This window comes from Pygocentrus nattereri, chromosome 1, assembly GCF_015220715.1.
Source record: "Pygocentrus nattereri isolate fPygNat1 chromosome 1, fPygNat1.pri, whole genome shotgun sequence".
In the NCBI taxonomy this organism is placed as follows: domain Eukaryota; kingdom Metazoa; phylum Chordata; class Actinopteri; order Characiformes; family Serrasalmidae; genus Pygocentrus; species Pygocentrus nattereri.
The window spans coordinates 7,627,134-7,649,114 of NC_051211.1; the positions used below are offsets into that span (position 1 = coordinate 7,627,134).

The window sequence follows — 21,981 nt, forward strand, 5'->3', positions numbered from 1 at the left end:
GACAACATGCATTTTCAAATTGTGTCAAAAACGAACAAACGACAAAGATGGAGATGCAAGCTTTTGTTACGACAATAGTGTTATGGCTAATGCCAACAAATTCTAAATTCACAGAATGAGTTTGTTTTTCTGCTTTCACTCCCATGAAAAAGTAGAGCTTGGATTGACTGTACATAATTCATAATGGTAGATATTTGAGTGGTTGATCTGCAAATTTGGCCACGTTATATGAAATTGTTACGGCTTATACCTTAACAGTTTCATACAATGAATAAAAAAGACAGTTACATCGCTAATCTTATGGAAATCTTATTTTTTCTGATTTACACATATTTATTTAGTTATTTTACACATTCATTTTACCATCATTATGAACAAAACCTTAGAAGGCATGTGCAGGTTGACTGGTTAATGTGCATAGTAAAATGGCTGTATTTGTTTTGTACACAGCAGTGCCCCCTGGTTCCCATCACCACCACTGTAAAAATCTGAGTTATTAAGTTTCTCTACAGTAAACAGTTTCACATCAAACCGCCTTGTCTTTCAAATTTCCATATTTGTAGCCCTGACATTTGTTATTGTTCAGAAAAAATGTTGCCCAAACGAACACACACAGGACAGGTTTGGTGGAAAATCTTACCACCTCCCTCAAAACGTGATGTCTGAAGTTTGCTTCTTCAGTCTGTTCGCTGGAGTTATGAGGTTAGTGTAGCTGACAAGTAATGAAAGCTTATACTCTACCAATTAGCATCCTTACAAACTGCTTGCATAAACCATCGCTCACTTCACTCACACTGTTTAAAGCTGTGAAGTCATCTTCAGTAGACTTGCTTATGAGGTCTAGGGCTCTATATGACATATTGTCATCTATAAAATGGACAAAATACATCACATAGCTTCAAAACAGCAGCGGTGAATCTAGAAGTTTAAACTTGGGGCTTTTGTCCAGTTTAATGCATAACAGAATGCCATGCAGTGTAAGTAAGCAGAGCCATCGCTTTAATCTAGGCTGTCTGAAAATGCTCCCTTGGTCATCACCTAGGGGCCAAAGTTTTTTTTTTTTGCCAGTCTTTTGGGCAGCGTGGGTAATGTAGTACCCTGCTGCTTGTGCAGTCGCTGCTAGGCAGCGTGGGTATTCTAGTGCAGCAGTTCCCCCCCGTCTCCACAGACTAGAGGCTGCATGAGTCATCCCATTAACAGCTCTGTGTCTGCTTTTTGGTGGAGGCGATCTGCTACCCTCTCACTCAGAGAAACAGCATTTCACACCTCAGACACTGACTTTAACAGCCGAGAGATCCCCCCAGCCAAGCTGATGGTGAAGTGTGCAAACGTGTGCAGAAAACACCCCCTGGTCAAAATATTTAGTTGATTTTTCTAAGTGAAAATATGTCAACACGTCCTCTATAGATGAGTTTACTGCAAGATTTAGTGCTGAATTTGTTTTTACTTGCTGAGTTTAACATACTGAGAAAAAAATAACATCAAAAATGTGTCTGGTACAAAACTTACGGCACATTTTAGATTTTATTTTAATTTTTTTAATTTTTACCGTATGTTAAATTGAGCAAATAAACAGTCATTGTGTGTTAAAATGTGACAAAGACTGTTCTGTGTAGAGGGTTTTCACTTAAATAAATGACCACAACATGCAATTTTACTATATGTATATACCACTACAAACCCCCAGATTGTAAACCACTATGGCCAACTACTCCCATTAAACATGAACCTGTTCAAAACATAAACACGAACAAACACACGTCAGCAGATTTCTTTGTCAAGCGCATCTAAAACGGTTAAAGTAAATATTTCTGAGAACTGTTTGACCATCAGGACAAGAATCAGATAAACAGAGAGAGCAGAAAATCCAGCCATCAGCCTCATTGAATATGTTTAAGATGACTTGGATTGCAAAGCAGAAATTGCAACCAACTTCTAAAACTGAACTGAAGAGGTGTGGAAAAATATCCCTGGAGATTTTTTTGAAAAACTGAAAGCGAGTCTCTTGAAAAGAATGGAAGCTGTAATAAAGGCAAAGAGTGGAAACACTAAATACTCCTGTGTAATTTACGTTTGGTTGTTCTTTTCCTGCTGCTGAATAATTTGTACTTAATGGCCATTTTGACTAGAAATGACATAAATCAAAAGGTGATCTCTGACTTTTGTGCAGTTCTGTAGTTCTATGATTCAGAAATGTTTTTATGGAATTCAGTGCAGTTTTTTAGACTCTAGGCCATTCCTGGTTTGTGTTTTTCCCTCTTTTTAAAGTGGCTCAGCTCATGAAGGCTTTAGGTGTTGGAAGATGAGTCAAATCAGGTTTGTTTAGAGCAGGTTTATGGGAAGCACTAAGAAATATCACTGCTGCAGCATGTATGTCTCTATTAACAGCTCTGTTAACTCTGTATTGCTTGTTCTTGTTTGCAGTGAGGTTGGTTTGTCTGGTTACTGCAGCCTGGCTCTTCTGATGTCTCCAGCCATGGCTGACAGTGAAGACCCGCTGTAGACCTGCAGCCTCCAGCACCGAGCCCCCTCCACCCAGTGGAAACATACGCTCTCACGCACACTTGCTGACTGCAACTGTCTGAGCACATCGCTTGCTGAAAGCCAGAAGGGAAGATCAGTGAGATCCCTGTCCATGAATTCATCCAACACACCAGGTAAGGCTCTTACAGCTTTTCTCGAACATCAGCTGAAGAAAATTCCGTGCATTTGAAAGCATAGGTTTTAGATGAATGGGGCAAATAGGACAAATGGGGCTGTGAGCCCGGTATATACACTGCCTTTCAAAAGTTGGGGATACCTAGCATTTCAAAAATTATTTTATTTCAAAGGAGCACGTTTTATTTGGTAGTTTACAATAACATACCATGAACTCTTTACATAACGTCTCGTCTGTGATCCATTCAAAGCAAGTGTCTGTGCTTAGATGCATATGGTCATAGTAAAATGGATCAGCCTACGGAACTGGAGCTTTCTGTGTGCTGTTGTGTTTTTCTGCCACTGAATAAAAGAAACTCAATGCTACTCTTATTGTTGGTTGCACTGCCATAGTTTCTGAGTGGGCACACATTCAGACAGCAATGCGCATCACTATGGAAACACTTACTAATTTGTTTCATCAGGAACTGAAATGTGAAGCAAATCTCTATTCATATGATGGCTTGTTAAAAAGGTAGTTTGTGACGCAAACAAAATGAAAGCCTAAGGCTCTGTGTTTGTGTTCTTTACTTGTCAAAGTAAGTATGAAGGCACTGAGAAATCACATTATTAAGTCAGAAGAGAAGATTAAAAGTCAGAAATGTGTTCTTTTGCCTCTGCATTAGAAATCTAATAAGCTTTGTTAAGAGGAAAACAATATCGCAAATGACAAAAGGCCTCTGAAGTCGTGCCATCATTCTGTAGTGGGTGTCATACCCATATTAGGAACTCTGGGTCTTCCCTGCTATTGCGCTCTTTAGTAAACAAAGATGCTCCAAACTCGATACATTTGTACGTTTTCCCTTGAACACCACTAGATTCTCTAAACTTAAGTAGTTGATATATGAATGTTGCTATATGCAAGCCAACACTCATAAATTGAACTGATGTCATAAAACCAGTAATCAAAATACCCCACGCAAACCGTGGACCCCCATGGACCCTCACAGAGCAGGTACTATTTGGGTATTTGGGTACATTCTCAGTACTGCAGTAACACTGAGTGTATCAGACGCAGCAGTGATGCTTAAATTTTTATACACTGTGTCCACTCACTGTCCACTTTATTAAACACACCTACCTTGTCAGTGCGCCTTGTAAATGTAAAGTCAGATAATAGCGCATCTACTGCTGCACAGTTTGTGTTGGTCATCCTCTAGTGCTTCATTAGTGGGCACAGGACACTTCCCACAGGGCACTGTTGGCTGGATATTTTTGGTTGGTGGACTATTCTCAGTCTAGCAGTGGCCTGAGGTGTGTAATAGCTCCAGCAGCACTGCTGTGTCTGATCCACTCCGACCAGCACAGCACACACAACACATCAGTGTTACTGCAGTGCTGTGGTTGGTGCAGTGTAGTGGGTAACACCTCTGCCTTCTACATCGTGGACTGGCACCCTACACTATACCAATAAGAGTCCTTGGGCAAGACTCCTAACACCACCTTGGCCTTCCTGTGTAAAAATGATCAAACTGTACATCGCTCTTGATAAGAGCGTCCGCCAAATGCCATAATTGTAAATGTAAATGCTGAGAGTGATCCACCACCCAAAGAGTACCTGCTCTATGAGGGTCCATGGGGGTCCTGACCACTGAAGAACAGGGTAAAAGGGGGCTAACAAAGTATCAGAGAAACAGATGGACTACAGTCTGAAACTGTAGAACTACAAAGTGCAGCTATACAGTAAGTGGAGCTGATAAAATGGACAATGAGCGTAGAATCAAAGAGGTGGTTATAATGTTAGGCCTGATCGGTGTAGATAATAGTGTTGAAGTTTTATAGTAGACTTACGTTTATGTGACATCATATCAGTGTTCAGGAGTGTTAGCTTGTTTGTAGCATGTAGTATTATTTCTATTTCTACTGCTAAATAATCTTAGAAGATTCAGTGATGCGTCATTCATTTTCCTCACAGCGAATACCTGCTTAGACCTGGAGTTCCTAATATGGGCGTGATGTCGACTACAGTATGAGGCAGGTCTATATTCTTGACGATACACCTGTGGGAATAATGTCAAAGCCGCCTTGTTGTGATGTCAGGACTCTTAACCGTTCAAGTGTTTAAACCACATTTGGGCCAAAAAGCTTCACTGTGCTTTTAACAGTAGTTTGGAAAATAAAATGTGAAATCGCTATTTGGGGAAAACCTACTGTTTATATTAAAGATGTTCTTTGAAAAACTAGAATTGAGGCTAAATATACCCAAAGCATTTCACACAGGCACTTTTGGAGTTAAGTGAGAGTAAAAATCAAGTAAAAGTAAGAGTAAAAATCAAACATTGAAAACAAAATTTCAAATGAAGCAAGCTGTCTCCAGACTTTTGGTGGGCTTTGTACCAGCAAAGTAGCATATTTTGTGCTGCTCCCTAAAGAGCTCTGTTCTAGTTTGGATTACAGCAACTGTGAGCTCCATAAGGGTGCTTGGATACGGTGTAGATTCTCCGAATGGTAAAGTAGAGCGAATCCATCAGGAGTGGCAAATTAATGCCTACACGATGGCAGCAAATCCCTCTTTCTCACTGTGTGCTTAATTGCTTTGTTGGAAGGACATGACTGGCTTGTGTTTGGGACACGCGCAGTGGGTAACAGCTCAGGTGATACTGTTGATACTGTTCCTCTACGGAACACCATAATAAGTCAGAAATAAAAGGCTAAAGCTGTTCCTAGGTCAGCGCTTTTACTCACAAGTCTGGAACGAATCAGGAACTCATTCACCTTGCTAGTGAGCAGTCAGCTGCTTCTGTTCTCAGTAGGAAAGCAGGAGATGTTTGCATATTTTTGATGGCAGTTGTGTTTCATGATTGCCAAAGGGTTTTCCACTGGACTGACCTGGTGCGTGCTGTACTGGAAACGTTGAGGATTTGCTGGATTTAGTAGGGTGAAACCTATAGGAGAAGTGGTTGGATAGTGTAGTGGTTAACACCTCTGCCTTCTACGCTGTAGACTGGGGTTCAATCCCCACCTGGGTAAACACCCTACACTATACCAATAAGAGTCCTTGGGCAAGATTCCCAACACTGCCCTCGCCTTCCTGTGTAAAAATGATCAAATTGTAAGTCGCTCTGGATAAGAGCGTCAGCCAAAATGCTGTAAATGTAAGTGTACTTTGTTCGTTTTGCTTGGTTTAAAGTAATTTATAGCAAACTAAATTTCCCAAAGGTGATTAGCCAGTGCATGTTCACCATCAGACATCTGAACACCAGACATATAGGCAAAGTTTAGGCTCCAGGATAGTTGATGTTGATGTTTTGCCCATATTTTATAGATGGCTGTTTGTTAGGCAGTGTCAGAAACAACACAAGCAGTGGAGGTAATATCATTAACGAAAATAAGCACTGAAATAAAGACTAGCAATGAGTACATATACTCATTAACAACTGTAATGAAAAGTAAAACGGCAGTTTTGTCTAGTGGAGACATTATAAAGGTGGAGGAGACGGTTTAATTGAAAAATGAATGGAATAGCTTATAACAGCCGGACGAAATATTCTGCTTCTTAAGATCTAAGTGTTCACAATCACAGCCCATAAAACTGTATTCCACATGGTTTCTAGTGCCTTTTCTTTTCTTTTTGTCTGTTTCCTTTTCTCACTAATGGTTCCTTGACAGCTACACATCCTTTCAGCATTGAGTTGTCTTGGGGACAGTTTGAATTTTCGGTAACACTTTATTTGAAGGCTACCTACATAAGGACTTCATGACGCATTCATAAGCACTGAATAATGTGTTTATGAAGCACTACTTGAACATTTATTAAGTGCTTATGTCGGTTCTCGCAACCTGACATAAGATGTTTTATGAAATAAATGACATTGTCCTGACATAATAAGAATAAACGTTGAACATATTTACAGCACTAAACATTTAAAACACTACACATAAGTATTTATGTCAGCATTCTTGTACTGATATCAGGTTAAATATGCCTGGAAACCACCCCCTCTTCCCTCCATGGCATGGATAAGATGATTGATGCAATTATGTATAGGGTTTAAATATGTTTAGTGCTGTAAATGTGTTCAACGTTTATTCTTATTATGTCAGTACAATGTCATTTATTTAATAAAACATCTTATGTTAGGTTGCGAGAACCGACATAAGCACTTAACAAATGTTTAAGCAGTGCTTCATAAACACATTATTCATTGCTTATGAATGCGTCATGAAGCCCTTATGTGGGCAGCCTTCAAATAAAGTGTTACCGAATTTTCTTGGTATCTTTTAATCAGTTTGTGTAGTAGATCATCTTATATCTAATCTCCTCAGAAATATTTCTTTTAGACAGTTCAAGTCCATATAAAATATAAGAAAGAAATTTGAAGACCGCTGAGGTGAGGTTGAGTAATTGGTTTTGTGAATGTTAGAGTCTCTTTGAAGGGGAACATGATGTCAGTGAGTCCTTGGGGAACAGCTTTTGTTGGGAGGTCAGAGCTGTAACTGGCTGGTCTTGAGATTGGAAGGATGGAAGGTTTTAAGGTGGCAGCAGAGTAGCACCAGCCATGAGGAGAAATCTTTATCATTTGCATGTCTTTTGAATGACTGTTATTTCTGCAAGACTGAATGGGTTTTGAGGATGACAGAGTGGTTGGAAATGGAAGGGAAAAAAAATAATTTTTATGTTTCACTTTCATTCTGTTGATGCTAAAGGTGGCACACCCAAATCTTTATTCATGCTGTGAACAGCTCCTGAGACTGGCACTCCTCTGTTTTCAGCATTGACGTCTTTCATCGTTTGCTTTTAAAAGATGTGCAAGAGGCCAAAAATAGCGAATGACAATTTCTCACAGGAATAGATCAGCAATAGGCAGGAAAGGGTCCCTCTCAACAGGTTCTTCTTTTCTCCTTTGTCTTTTTTTCCTTGTTGTGCATCAGGTGCATCTTCACCTCAGTCAGGAAAATAATATCCAGCTCCTTACTTTCTATCTAATGTTTGGCAACGTTGGTCAGAGGCACACGGTGACTGAAGGGAGTCTTTGCTGTCTGTGGGTGTGGTACGGTCACTCTGATGACTTTTAGAAGTAGTCAGAGTGACTGTTTACATTTTATAAATATTTATGTCTCAGTATTATCCGTTGTTTATGAAATGTATGAAAAATCCCACAGTTGTCATTGTCATGTTGGGGCATCACTTTTAGACCACATCCTGCAGGACTGTAGTTCTGTACAGCACCAGGACCTCATGCAACATATTAATTACTTGATTTAGTATTTTTGTAATGGATTAATCTATCAGGTCCTATTCGAATGAACTAATTATGCATTCTGTGTTTTCATCACATTGTAGCGCTCATTCAAAATTCCCTCTGTACAAGAATTAATTTCTTGAAATGTATTTTCTTGATATTGGTGTGGCCTTTCTTGGCTGCACTGAAATGAGGTTGTACTATTCGAATACTAATTAAACTTGTTACAAAGGCTACAGAATAACACAATATTTTGATATTTGATTATTAATGTGAATTCATTCTTTAAGCTAATTAACCAGCTGTACAAAGTTAGCTAGATAATGTGTGTAAGTTTCAGCAGTGTTTTGAAGCAGCTGCTAAATATGTCTAATTAATACAAACTGATGTGGCTTAGAATGCTGGTAATAGTCTTTGGAAACATCGCTGTTGTCAGAAGAAAACCTCATATCTCCAAAATGGAAACTTTACAGGAGAAGCAAAAAACCTGCTTTACTTTTAATGCAAGTCAATGGAACCAGATGTTTTTCTGATTCATTTTAGGCCATTTCTTTTGGTCCATTCATCATGAAATTTACATACAATGCAAAGGCCAAAAAGTATTTTCAAATTATATCAAAAACTGAAAAATGTCAAAAATGGATATACGAGGTTTTCTTCCAACAACAGCGATATGCAATGGTGAGCTGTAGTGATGTTTGTAAGGGTAAATGTTGCCTCGTTCTGACAAATTACTTACAGTGCAAACTGAATGTTTGCAAGGACTTGTTTGGTTTGTCAGAACATCAGCTTGGAGGAAAAGCTGCCGTTTACTGACGGCTCTGCTGCGTCAGAATCAAAACCAACATGCTTTCCTTTCCAGTGGTTAAAGAGAACTCTGTGCTTCCATGGTAAGCTAAGCCAGACTCATGCTGTATGTGACTACTTCATTCTTCATTAAAAAAAAAAAAAAAAAAACTTAGCAAATGTTGCTTTTTAACTTTCTGCTGGTTCTTTTTCTTTCACATCTCTTCACATAGATTCAGCACGATCAGCGATTTGCTGTCTTCTTCAGGTTTAGTCGTTAACTCGCTCCAGGCTGAACGTTACTTTGATGGCATAAATGACAAATGGACAGTAGAAATATTTGTTGGCACTTTTGTTTTTTGACATTATTGATAATTAGGGCTGAAAAATTTGTGGTAAATATTTAATTGCGATTATTATTATTATTTTTTTTACTAATATTGCAATATTATTAGATTTTCCACCTTTTTTTGGCTTGAGGTTCGATCCCTGAACATAGTGTGTCAAACAGCCAGTAAGCTGTGGTTGTGCCGTCGTAACACGTAAAGGTTTGGTTGCCTCTGTTTGGTCCAGCAGGCAGTTCTCCAATTCTTGTTCGGTTCAGTCTTTCCACTTAAAACTTAAAACAGTATTTTTTGCTAATGTACACACTTAATAATGATGGTTCTTCAAGGGTTCTCTAGTAGGCAGTGGTTCTATGTAGAACCAAAAAGTTCTCTGCGTGGTGAAATCGTTCAGATTGATGGATATGGCTCTATATAAACCTTTTGGAAGGAGTTCTTTATAGGACCAAAATGTTCTTCCATTGTTATAAGCTTGACATCAACAAGCAACAATGCAGCAATACTGCAACCCTTTTTGATGCTATACAGATCCACATACCACACATTCTCCAGTCTGAAGAACCATTTCATCATGCAAAGGCTCTTAATGGTTCTTTATGAAATGACTGTCTTCACTTTTAAGAACCCTGAAGAACTTTTTTAAAGTATGGGCTTTAATTAAGAAATTGCAGCAATTACAGTTGCCCTACTGGTTAATATTGAGTGCGTGATGTGTGTGTGTGTGTGTGTGTGTGTGTGTGTGTATGTGTGTGTGTGTGTGTGTGTGTGTGTGTGTGTGTGTACACACAAGCACACACACGCACAGCCCTGTTCTCTCTCCCACTCTTTGTATGCATTCTTCCTCTTCTCCACACTCACATCCACTCATTCTTCCACCTCCGCACTAAACACACAGTCCCTCCACTCACTTCTCCCCTCCTATCTCTGCTGTTTATAATTGGAAGTGGTGATGGCTGCTCAGACCTTTATTAACCTTCCATCCCTCTGGTGACGTCTTTGAATGTCACTGGATGCCGTGGCCCCTCTCCACTCCGCCACCGCCCCGAGGGCCGTCTGCTCATTGGGCCGTTCACCCTGGCTGACGCCAGCTCATTGATTCTTACCCTCGACCTGCGTGTGTTTGTTTCACCATCATGATTTTACGAGCAAGTCTGACATTTGGCAGGATGTTTGCTGGTGCCCAGCGAAAACGAAAGGAAGGATGTGTAGTATAGCTATGATTGCAGGTGGACAGTGGAGCTTTGTATAAATGGCAGTATGAGGGCGACTCTTGCCGAGTCACTTCAAACAAAAAAGCTCCTATTCAGCGATTTCAGACTTGCTGCAGAATTGTGGGACGTACGTTTTCCTAAAAAGTTCAGGCAGTGCTTTCTTATTCGTAGTCTTGTCCTGACCTGCATTTATCACTTAATAGTGTAGAGCCATTATTGTCATTTAGCTGCACTGTTCAAATATAATTACAATGAGGCCTGACTTGAATGATTTCAATACATACTTAGAAGCTTTAGAAGCTTCGTCTTTTATTAACCCTTTAGACTTACGCAGAAGGGTTGGTTTATTTATGACCAAAGGTGGAGCCAGTGTGGGTTGTTGTGGATGGGCACTATGAATTTGTGGGTGGGCTGAACATTGAAGTTTACTCCTATGGATAGAGGCTGCAACAAAGTAGTAACTTCACTATTTTTTTACGTTTTGTGCTAATTATCAACTTCAACACCTCAAAGCAAGGAAAAACTGAAGCCCACATATAAAACTTGGAACTCACAATAGAAAAAAAACTAAACTTGGTTTGCACCGGCCAAAATAACCTCCGTCCGCTCATGATATCGTAATTATTGTATTTATGTCGTTTTAAATAATCTGCTAATTTCATTCATGCTTTGAATAATCAGTGTTCTTATGATTCTGGTCCATGTGTGGCACTGATATGTAAATATAAAAATAATAAGTATGTAAATATTCGTGTCTGTTCAATCACATGGACATCGAAAACTACTTTCTTTTTGAGTGAACTGGCCTGAAAACTAAACTACAATGAAACTAATTTAGAAGGTATGAAGTCATTAGCCTTGCAAGTCAGACGTCTACATTGCAAGCCTTAGTACTCGTTTTTGTGCTCAAATCCGAAGTTTCCGTCGTGAACATCAACAAATGAATCAAGCAACAAAGCAAACCGCCACTGAGTAGGTCATTTACAATGAATAGCTCCTAGCTGTTCGTTATTAGAGTGAGATGATGGTGAAAATTGGTCAGATGCTTTGTTTATTGGCATTGGCTGGTGAAGTTAGTCGCTGCTGCCAAGTTAACACTGAATGGTCTGCATGTGCAGTGGAAATATAACACATGAATTCCGATCTGGCCATTTTCATTCAGGTTGCATAGGCCCAAATTAGATATGATCTAGGACCACATACGTGGCTGTGTCCACACAGCTCTGAAACCATGAGATCTGTGTCACATTAGGGCAAAAAATCCCCACTGCAACCTGCTAAAGGGACTATTGCTAGAGAGTCTAGTAGGATTTTTTTTTGCTCAGAGTGACCAGAAACTTCTTTTTTTTTAAGGGTAATGGACCATTTTACTGAGATGTAAAATGACTAACCACAAAGCAGAGCAGGATACCCACTGGAGAAGAAGCTATCATGAGAATGAGGAATGAGTTTCTTGGAGTTTAAGGAGTTAATCGTGCCGTCCGTCGATGCTCAGTTGGTAAAACGTCACGGAAAGTGGGATAAATCTACATAATGTGTGCTAGTCATCTACAGAATAATGAGCCTCCTCACACACTTGCATCCTCACCCACACCCACCCACACACCCACCAGGTGAGACTCTTGAGTCTTTCAGTGGTTCTGAAGCTGCCATGGTTATACTGCCCGGGTGTGTGGGAGGGTTAATTAGCGGCCCACCGTGTGACTCAGGAAGAACAAGGAAAGGGCATCCGGCCATTCTGAGGGCCCTTTATTCAGCTGGGGATATGATGAACAGTCCAGCCTCACCAGCGAGACGTCACAAAAGACACCAACTTGAGCTGTGAGAGAGAAACGTTGAGCTTTACGTAGTGTGTTTATTTATTTATTTATTTTCTTAGCAGTTTATAGAATTGGACCATTGGTCAGCCATTGGTCAGCTTGACACATGGACTCATATACACTGTAAAAAAGTAAAGTTGAAACTTAATAAGATGGGCCAAAAATTCTGCATTTGGACCTTCAAGGAAACACATGGTTTTTTGTTGACTTTAGTTGACATTACTGAGTTTATTTGCTGAGTGAATGAGGCTCTGAAGAAGCTGCACCTAAGGTCACCATGCCCCATGCCAAGTGTCTGCTAGAGGGGTACAAAGCCTGTTAGCTGGGCCCAGGAACTGAAAGGATATTTGTCAAACCTGTGAACACATGGTTCACTGAAGAGAAAAGATCTAGGATAAAAGTAGAGTCTCCATCACCTTCCAGTGTTGTACTGCTTACCGGTACTGTCAGCTCATTACCTCATTTTAAAAGGCAGCCTCTGTTACTCCTCCGACCTTCCTTAGCTATTTTGAGTAATAAAACAGATTTTCAAGTCTATTCCTCGGCATGATTTTTTTAGCCTCCTAAAGCGTACAGCCTAAAGTTATTTATTTATTTATTTATTTATTTATTTGCCTTTACCTTCCTTGCTGTGAACTGGATATCCGTTCATCAACTCGTTTTCTGTTTGGTCATTATAGAACTTCTGTGATGTGATAGAACCAGCCAGACGTTCATGGTAAAAATAAAAACAAACAAGAAATGGTAAAGGGTTTGACGACAGGCGCAGGTCAAATACAAAAAGGACAAAATACAGAAAAGGACAAACGTAACAAAGATGTGATGAGGCAACCAGATCCAAAAAAAGGGAAAAGGCAAAAAGGCAAAGTCCAAAAACATGGTCAAGGTGACAATAACACAAAATAGCAAACAAGAAATGCTCAGGAACTCAACTAGGACACGCAATAGCTCGCAAAGAATCTAGTCTAAAGCCCAGGCCTATAAACTAAACTAGGACGGGGACAAACAGAGCAGGTGAAACTGATCCGTATTCAGGTGATTGAGAATGGCGATAGGTGGTTGCAGAGGTTCTACAGTCAGGTAATCTCCCAGGGGGTTCTGGGAAATGGAGTCTTTGGGTGAGTTGGAATCAGAGGGATGCACGACACCCTCGAATATTTCAACAGCCTCAAATAATCGTTTTCCCACACTCCTCCATTATGATATAATGACTGTGAAACGTTTCGATAACATCGTTGTGCACCAGCGGGCGGGGACATAATGTTAACTAATAGCATTATGTTTCACCTCCCCTCTCTCCTCACACTGATCCGCCGATACCATGTTTCCTTCGGAAATACACCCGGAAAGAAAAATGCTTATTTTAACAGTTGTACTTTGGAGGTGTTGTCAGTTAATAATGACAGTCGATGACATCTAATATCTATACATTGATGCTTTAGTTGGCTTGGATTACAGCAACACTAACAACACTTATCCTCTTTGTAGTTCTCTTAATTCTGTTCACACAAGATCTTCACCACTCCAATCTGTATTCCGTGTTGTCTAAATCTTTCCCCAGCTTTTTAATTATCAAGCACCGCTCGCTTGCCATAGCTAATGCCAACCGAAGACATGCATTAATAATTAATGCTGTGTGATATTTGTGATGTCCTCGCAGTTTTTGTTGTTCAGCTGTATCCCATCTCTTATCCCGATTTTTGGCGAAGACGACAGCCAGCATTGAGTCAGTCACTGCTTATTAACGCAGTGATTAATTCTGATTAAAATAACAAATTTATTTTCAGTTTCTTTTGCATTTCTGCATCTTTGTGGCTATTAGGAAGATTGTTTTTCCATCATTGTGTTTGGAGCCACACTTGAATATCTATACTTGGAGCACAATATTTACGTGAGTCATACCGTGTGGTAATTGGAAAAAAGATTCTGTAGCTGAAGAAGTGTGGAGTAAGACGTGCTTGAGCAGGATCAAAGGGGTCATATCCTACATATTTCTTGTATTTTCCTTTTTCCGTAAAGTGCACTTATGACATTTGTGTGGGTTTATACAGTCTTTGATGTTCCCTGGCCACAGTATTTTACATCTTCGCCACTAAAATGAGTCTCCGTTTTGTTGGCTACTTTTGTTGGATTTTTTTGGTTGCATTTTTCCATTTTAACAGCCCTCCAGACCAGTTGAATTTTCACACATTTATAAATATCCACCATGAATCACATGTTTCACCCTCCCTGGCAAGGTCCAGAGGCTGTTTGGTTGGACATGGAACTAATTTCGTTATATCAGATTTTGCCAGAAATCACCGTAACTGTAACTTTCCCACCTTGATGATTAACATGATGGCAGATGGGAAGGTCTTCAATGATTTCTTTTTGGTAAATTTTTGTTTCATGTGATCATCATACTTTGTATTTAAACTCTGTAAGTACTGTAGTAATTCTTTCATGTCATTATTACGTTGCCGTTAGAAACGAAATAGTTCAAATTTTCTTTTTTTTCCGTCTCCGTGGTATCGAAGTAGAGACAGCCAAGTGAGCTCTGTCATTGTTAGGATTTCAGTGGAATCAACCAATCGTGTTTTGATTCCCAATGGTCGGGACCATCCATCCATCCATCCATCCATTTTCTAAGCCGCTTCTCCGTCAGGGTCGCGGGGGGATGCTGGAGCCTATCCCAGCAGTCTTCGGGCTGAAGGCAGGATACACCCTGGACAGGTCGCCAGTCCATCGCAGGGCAGACAGACAGTCACTAACACACTCACAATTTATCATGTCCAATTGGCCTGACTGCATGTCTTTGGACTGTGGGAGGAAACCGGAGAACCCGGAGGAAACCCACGTAGACACGGGGAGAACATGCAAACTCCACACAGAGAGGACCCTGGCCGCCTGGCCGGGGAATCGAACCCAGGCCCTCCTCGCTGTGAGGCAACAGCGCTACCCACCACGCCACCGTGCTGCCCCTGGTCGGGACCAATTTTGTGAAAAATTATGTTACTGTAGACCTTCTGGAGCTCCTGGATTTGTCAAATACAGAAATGAGAATGTGAAAATGGCCTGACCAATGCATTTCAGTTGGAGGGAAAACAGCAGCAGTTCTGTGCCAAGACGATTTACTGAAAGAGTCTCAGTGGCTTAAATATCTGTGTTTAATCTAAAATGGCCAAAAAAAGTTGATATGAATGGCCGTTGCCAACATACTACTTTAGTCCCAAAGGGTGCAAGCAGAAATTTGCATTTGGATACTTATGGCCCAAACTGAAGGCCTAGCTCCAACATTCATGGCACACCACAGCGAGTTACAACTTCTTTCTAGAACTCTAGAAGGCATTTTTACATGGCTGTCTTATCAAAATATAGCTTTACTGCCAAAGGCAGTGCTGACGATTGAGAACAGTGACCATGACCATGAAGTATATTAGAGAGTTCAGAGAGGAGTGAAAGAAAGAATTTGTGTGACATTTGTGTGAGTTTGATTTGGAGAAGTAAATGTTTAATCGAGCATGTCATCAGTTTCTTTGACAAAAAGCCACCACAACCTGTTCAGAAAACGAGCACAATTATAGCTCAGTAATCTTCATTGCTCTCAATAACAAGCCAGTGGGGCTGATTGATCAAAGCCTGGTAAAGATGGAGGTGGGTGAGTGGATAAAATGCTAAAAATCCTCAGTCTGGCTGGCTTTACCATGATAACCCCTTCACTTTGCTCCCCGACTGGACAGGTACGACGAAGAGAATATGGAGAGGATGTGTTTTTGTTTTTATGTTAAACATGCTTGTTAATTGTAAATGTGATGCATATAGGATAAACATGGGGGACTCATTTTTTGCCATTTGCCATTGTGGCCTGCAACTTTAGAAAACAGCCATAATTCATTTTTACTGGAACATTTTCTAGCATCTCGTAATTACAATTAAACGGGTTGTTCTCGATACTGCGTCCTGAGGACTGGTGTGTGTAAATGATTTCTCAGGGCTGTACAGTGTGACAATATTGTTGCACCTGCTAGGAGAAACGAATCTTGCGTGAAGACGAGAAAGATCAGTCGCACACGTGCAAAAGAACTTGTGTGGGCGCACATGTTGTTCCTTCCACATGTTTGGTCAAGGCCGAGCGCTCCAGGAAATTATATTCAATTATGTAATACGTGAGCCACTCCCATTATTATTTGCCATCTATGAACTCTTTCCACTACTTGGCACATGCAAAAACTGCAAATCAGGATGAGTTTGAGTGTTTATGGGAGTTGTAGTCCGTCAGGTAGTTCCTACAGTGTAGAGTGAAATATGAATGTATATAAAGTTTTGATGTACAAAATGTACAGAAGTTGTTTTTGTTTGGGGGTTCTGTTGTTTGTAAAACTGGCCACAATTCTGGATTTTGCCGTTTACCTTATGAAGAAAGCAATTCAGCCCAAATGTGTTTATTTTGAAGCTGCTCCTAATATCTTTACGGTCTCTAGCCTATATATGTTTAAGGTTAACTGATTAAATAAACAATCGCACATTAGATAACACTGAACCTCCTATAGGAAAACTATTTTGCACCCTGTAACTACAAGCGCACATGCATTTCTGAACTCCTCCTGGTGTGGGTGTCCTCTATCTGAAGCTAGTTGTGTATATATAAAAGCTAAATTGTGTGGAAATTGAGTCCCCCTATTGGTTTTGAATGCTGCCGGGAGTTCGGCTCTTCGCCGTCATTACCTGACCATATTAATGCTTGAATCCATGTTTGTGCATGGATGCATTATGGCTGTCGAGCTTACTAATCTGTCAAAATTATTAATCGTGATTAATCAAACTGTTTGATGTCCTTGTCTTACTTGCTCAATTTGTACCCTAAAGAAGATTGGTTTTCATTTAAAAAGCAATTGTTGTTGTTAAAGCTAAATGATTGTGCAAAATATGCTTCATCCAAATGTTTATATTACTTTCAGTAATTCAGTAACATTGTTTTGGAGCTGGCGTTTTCAGCTTTGCTGTGTCTTTGTTAGTTTGCTGCTTGTAGATTTATCTAAAGTTTTCCGTAGATCTGCTGGTAACATTAGCAGTGAGATTTGCTTGTAAATTATGTTTCACATGTACTTCAGTGATAAGTTTAGACAAGAAAAAGTTGTTTTAGGCTGTTTAGGCTGGAACTACTGGGGATTTGTAGAGCCAAAATAGAAAAATCTGTTAATAGAAGGAAATATTGGAATATTACATTCCAGGTAATATTGACATTTGAGCCTCTGTAACAGTTAATAAACGGATATCTGGGTTATTGAAGGGGAGGAGCAACAGACCTCACACAGAATGAGCCTAGGTCTGTAGGCTTACTGTTAGATAATGGCAAATGGTCACGTGACATTTGTAGGTCTTCATGTTGGACGAGAGATGGAATCTGCCTCTAACTGCTACAGCATTGGATGGTGATGTGAGGTCTTTTCTCCTCAGTGCCAGCATGTTAGTTAGTTTGTCAGAGCAATGTGTTTTCACCCTTTCTGGGCGTAGCTACCAAGAGTAAGTATTTGGCCTAGCCTGTCTTTACTTTCTCAGCCACATCCTTAACATCTTGTCCACCTTGGCAACGTGCTCACATTCATGCACTTGTATTTGCTGAATTTAGCATATTGGGAAAAAATAAAATATAGAATATAAAATGTGCCATAAGTTTTGCACAGGCCATATTTGATGTTATTTTTCCCCCCCAATAGATTAAATTCAACAAATAAACAGTAATTGTGCTTTAAATTGTGCAAAAGTATCTTCTCTGTAGAGGATGTGTTCATTTAGGCCCAGTCCAGTTTCTCATTTTTACCCCGGGTGTCACCTTGCCCCTTGGAACTGAGCAACAGGGGGTAGTGTTTGAAATCTTTCCCTGCGAAATGGGAGCCTCAAATAAAAAAGAACATTACTTCATTAACAGGCTACTAGCAGTGCCCAGTTATTCATTATCGCCCACCCCTAATTCTTTGGTGATATGAAGCTGAAGTCACTCGCCAGCTTCTCATTCTGCTACGTTCTGGTGCCTCATGTGTCAGAGCTAAATGGAAATTTAGCTAGCTGGCTATTGAGACAGCATACTTCTAGCAATTTAAATGCTTGTTATGAAGAAAATGACTGTAATACATTGTTGTAACAACATTAAATCAAGATAATAAAATGGTTATCTGAATTTTAACAGAGAAATACTCACATTTGTGCGTTTCTATGGTCTCTTGTTAAGCCATCCTGCTATTTGTTCTTTGTTTAGGACCATGTAGCCCTAACACTTCACCCTACCCCTCTATTTCAACAAAAATCAGGACGCCCTACCCTAGACGTGAACACACAAAAGGGAGGGTTAGGGCTAAGAGGTATGGGCAAGGGGTGAAATGGGATTGAGCCTTATTTTCATTTGACCTGGGGTGTGCAAATTTTTGCATACATCTTTAAATACATGTCAAAATGTCACATTTTACAGTCCTGTTAATACATAAAATCAGCATTTCCCTGAAATATTGGCCAATGTTTCTCTCCATCTTCCTCTAATGAAATGCATAATGAATGCACGAATAGTGATTCCAGGTACTGGCCCTAGTCAATTGACATGTTTTGTTGTTTCTAAGTGAAAATAAGTTACACATCTTCTACAGAGAACACATCGGCACATTTTAATGCACAGTTACTGTTTATTTGCAGAATTTAACATATTGAGATAAAATAGAACACAAATTGTGGCCTGTCCAAAAGTTATGGCACATTTTATATTTTATGTTTCATTTTTTCTGACATGGTAAACTGCTAACAAAACGGTGCCACTGAAATTTGCAGAAAGATTGATGGTGTTTTAAGGACGTGTTAAACTTATTGTCACTTTGAAAGTCAACAATGTAATTTGATGAGGTGTGTGCATATAACTATATATACGTGTGTGTGTGTGTGTGTGTGTGTGTGTGTGTGTGTGTGTGTGTGTGTGTGTGTGTGTGTGTGTGTGTGTGTTTTTGCCAGGGCACAGCAATGCAGTTGGGGCTGTGCAGTGAATGAGTCATCGCTATGTTCTATTTGAGGAGAGAGAATCTCTATGCGCCCCCTGAGTGTGCGTGTGTGTGCGTGTGTGTGTGTGTGTGTGTGTGTATCCACACTTTGGATGCAAGTGCTTCTGTCTATGCCTTGATATGAGTCATCAAATGATGGGTCCAAAAAAGGTTGTTTGCTTGTCTGTAATTTGTGTGTGTGTGTGTGTGTGTGTGTGTGTGTGTGTGTGTGTGTGTGTGTGTGTGTAATTAATATCTGCCTTTGATTTTTTTTTTATAATGTGTTCAGCCATGCGTGTCCTCATAAGGATTTTTTTAGCTCTATGTATGTGCCTGTGTGAGTGAGTTCATGTATGTACACTGCCTTTCACAGCTCACTGCCACAACCACCAATTTAGCAAAACACTGACGGCTCATTCCCTGACAAGTAACACGCAGACAAACAGAAGGACTGGAGGAAAGTCAGATGTACCGTACTGTGCACAAGTCAGAGACCGCTGTTTTTTGTTTGTTTTTTTTTATTTCCAGTCTAAACAGCCATCAAGTTATTCATGAATCAGGAGATGTTTCAAAGGAGGATCGACAGAAGATAATCCACTTGCGCAACGAAAGGGAATGTCAACGGTAAAGAAGTCAAAAAACACGTATTTCCAAAACTGGAGTTCAAACAGTGATCACAAAATGTAAAGAAAATAGGACTCTTGACAGACCTGGTAGACCAACAGAACTGTCCCCATCAGATAAACAGTACTCAAAGCTTCAATCTTTGAGGGAGAGGAGAAAATCAAGCTCCACTCTTATTTCAAGTCTGAAAAAAAAGTGTTTCTGCCAACCTTGCTAAGGTTGCAAAATATGGGGGGTGCCAAGGGGTCTGAGACCTCCTAAATAACACTTTGGACCCCCTGTAAGCCAGGAAAGCAATTTTTTTAGGAGTTCCTAAAAATATATTTAAAAATCCCAACAGAAAGACGCAGTGAATTGCGATGTTGAGCAGAAGCAGGCATGTGTGAGGTTGTGTGAAAGATTGCTTATGTAGCTCAGACTGGCTTGTGGTATCACTATTACATGTGTGAAGTTGTTAGAGTGCACATACGTCACTGACACCGGCTTTTATATGTGATGCTGGTCAGAAATACAGTGGCATGGTTTTTGTAGATTGAATAGCGTATATATGGATGATGAATTTATCTATTTATGTTGTGCTTAGCGTATGCTGTAGCATTTTAAAACGTTCATTTAGATTCAGTACCAAAGTAGTACTCATGTTTAGCCTGCAGTGGAACACAGGGACCACCCGATTACAAGGGGCTGTTTCACACACTGATCCTTACATGGTGAGATGACAGCTCAACGCTGTGGGTCTGAAAGAACGTGTAGCGGTCAAGAAGCCGTTACTGAGAAAAGGAAATTGACAAAAGACAGAAAACTGAAGACTGAACATCAAATACATACAGTATCTGGAATTCTTGTCAACATTATTTAAACATAGTTGGGATTACTTGCATCATGAGAAGCAACCAACTTCTAAGACTGAACTTTTGAGGTGTGGAAAAATGTCTTCGTAGACTTCTTTAAAAACTGAAAGCAGGTCTCCTTAAAAAAATAGAAGCTGAAATAAAGACACACCAAATACTACATTAAATTAGACTCTATTTAGTTGCTGAGGGTTCTGTCTAATTTTCTCTTCAATATATGTTTTTTCCTGACACTGAAAATGAATAACTTGTACTTAAAGACTGGAAAGGAAATAAATGAAGGCTGCTCTCTGGCTTTTGCGCAGTGCTGTACATGATCTCTGGCGCAAACGGAGTTATTCTGAAGTTATAGTGGTGATGAATAAAAGCCTGGACCTGTTATCGCCTCCTTTAAGAGGTTCAATTCCTCTTTGAAGGCTGTTAGTTCTGGACTTGATTGTACATGCAAATTGGATCTTGTAAACCTGAGAAATTCTGCCTACTGATGATCGAGACAGCCAACGAATTGTTCATCGATCACGCTGCTGTAACTCAGGATGTATTGGCAGGCCGTGGGCCAGGCTGTGCTGGATTGGGTTCCACTAATACGGCACTCCAACCTGTGTGTGTGTGTGTGTGTGTGTGTGTGTGTGTGTGTGTGTGTGTGTGTGTGTGTCCAGTCAAGAAAACAGGCAGACATCCCATCTCCTCGGAAACAGGTGGACATACAGGAGTATTTAAATCAAAAATATATATATTAATCAAGAGATCTTATTGTCATTCCAACCAAATACCAGTATAGAGTGTAACGACACAACATTCATCCACAATACACAATAAATATTAAGATATTTTTTTGTTTCTGACGTTTACGTACAAGACCAAATATATAAACAAAGCAGCATAATATTAAAAAAAAGGCTTGAAGAGCTACAGTGACTTATTTTAATTCAGTATTTGCAAAAAATAAGGAATAGGAGGAAAGAAATGGGGTAAAAAAAGAGGAAAAATATGCCATAATGGGCTGAGAGACAATCAGCTACTTGTTACTGTGCAGTTTATGCAGTTATCATGAATGGGACGTTGTTGTTTGCAGGTCTTTTTATGATACATGCGGTTGTTCTGTGTTCTAGGTGCACTGATAACAGTAGCATGTTGTCATATTGCCCATCCTTAATGCAGTGTTGTGATCCAGCTATGAAAAAAGGGGCATTCCAGCCTAAAACCAGAGTTTAATCATTATTTTTTATGCTTTTTAGTATTCAGTTTGACAAAATTCAGTTTTATATTGTCATGTTTTTGTTCATCAGTGTTCTTTCACTACAGTACCCAGCATGCATTACGCTAATACATCATGCAGCCATCCCTGTGGTATCAACCACTCCTAATAAATATAAACAAACATACCTCAGTCATTAAACATAATCGTCGGTAACACAGAGCCACATTTTCATTGTTTTAGACAGGTAAATTGACAAAATTGAAGTA

At 39.8% G+C, this 21,981-nt stretch overlaps 1 protein-coding gene across 2 annotated transcripts in view; it reads left to right on the forward strand.

The window, feature by feature from the left end:
* The window catches only part of hdac5 (histone deacetylase 5), a 144,493-nt gene that overhangs the window by 26,780 nt on the left and 95,732 nt on the right, over positions 1-21,981 (forward strand). For both annotated transcript variants that reach the window (XM_017700558.2, XM_037537859.1), the window contains exon 2: positions 2,425-2,657. In XM_017700558.2, the coding sequence (XP_017556047.1) occupies positions 2,636-2,657 (22 nt within the window). In that variant the 5' untranslated portion in view covers positions 2,425-2,635. The remainder of the gene's footprint in view (positions 1-2,424; positions 2,658-21,981) is intronic.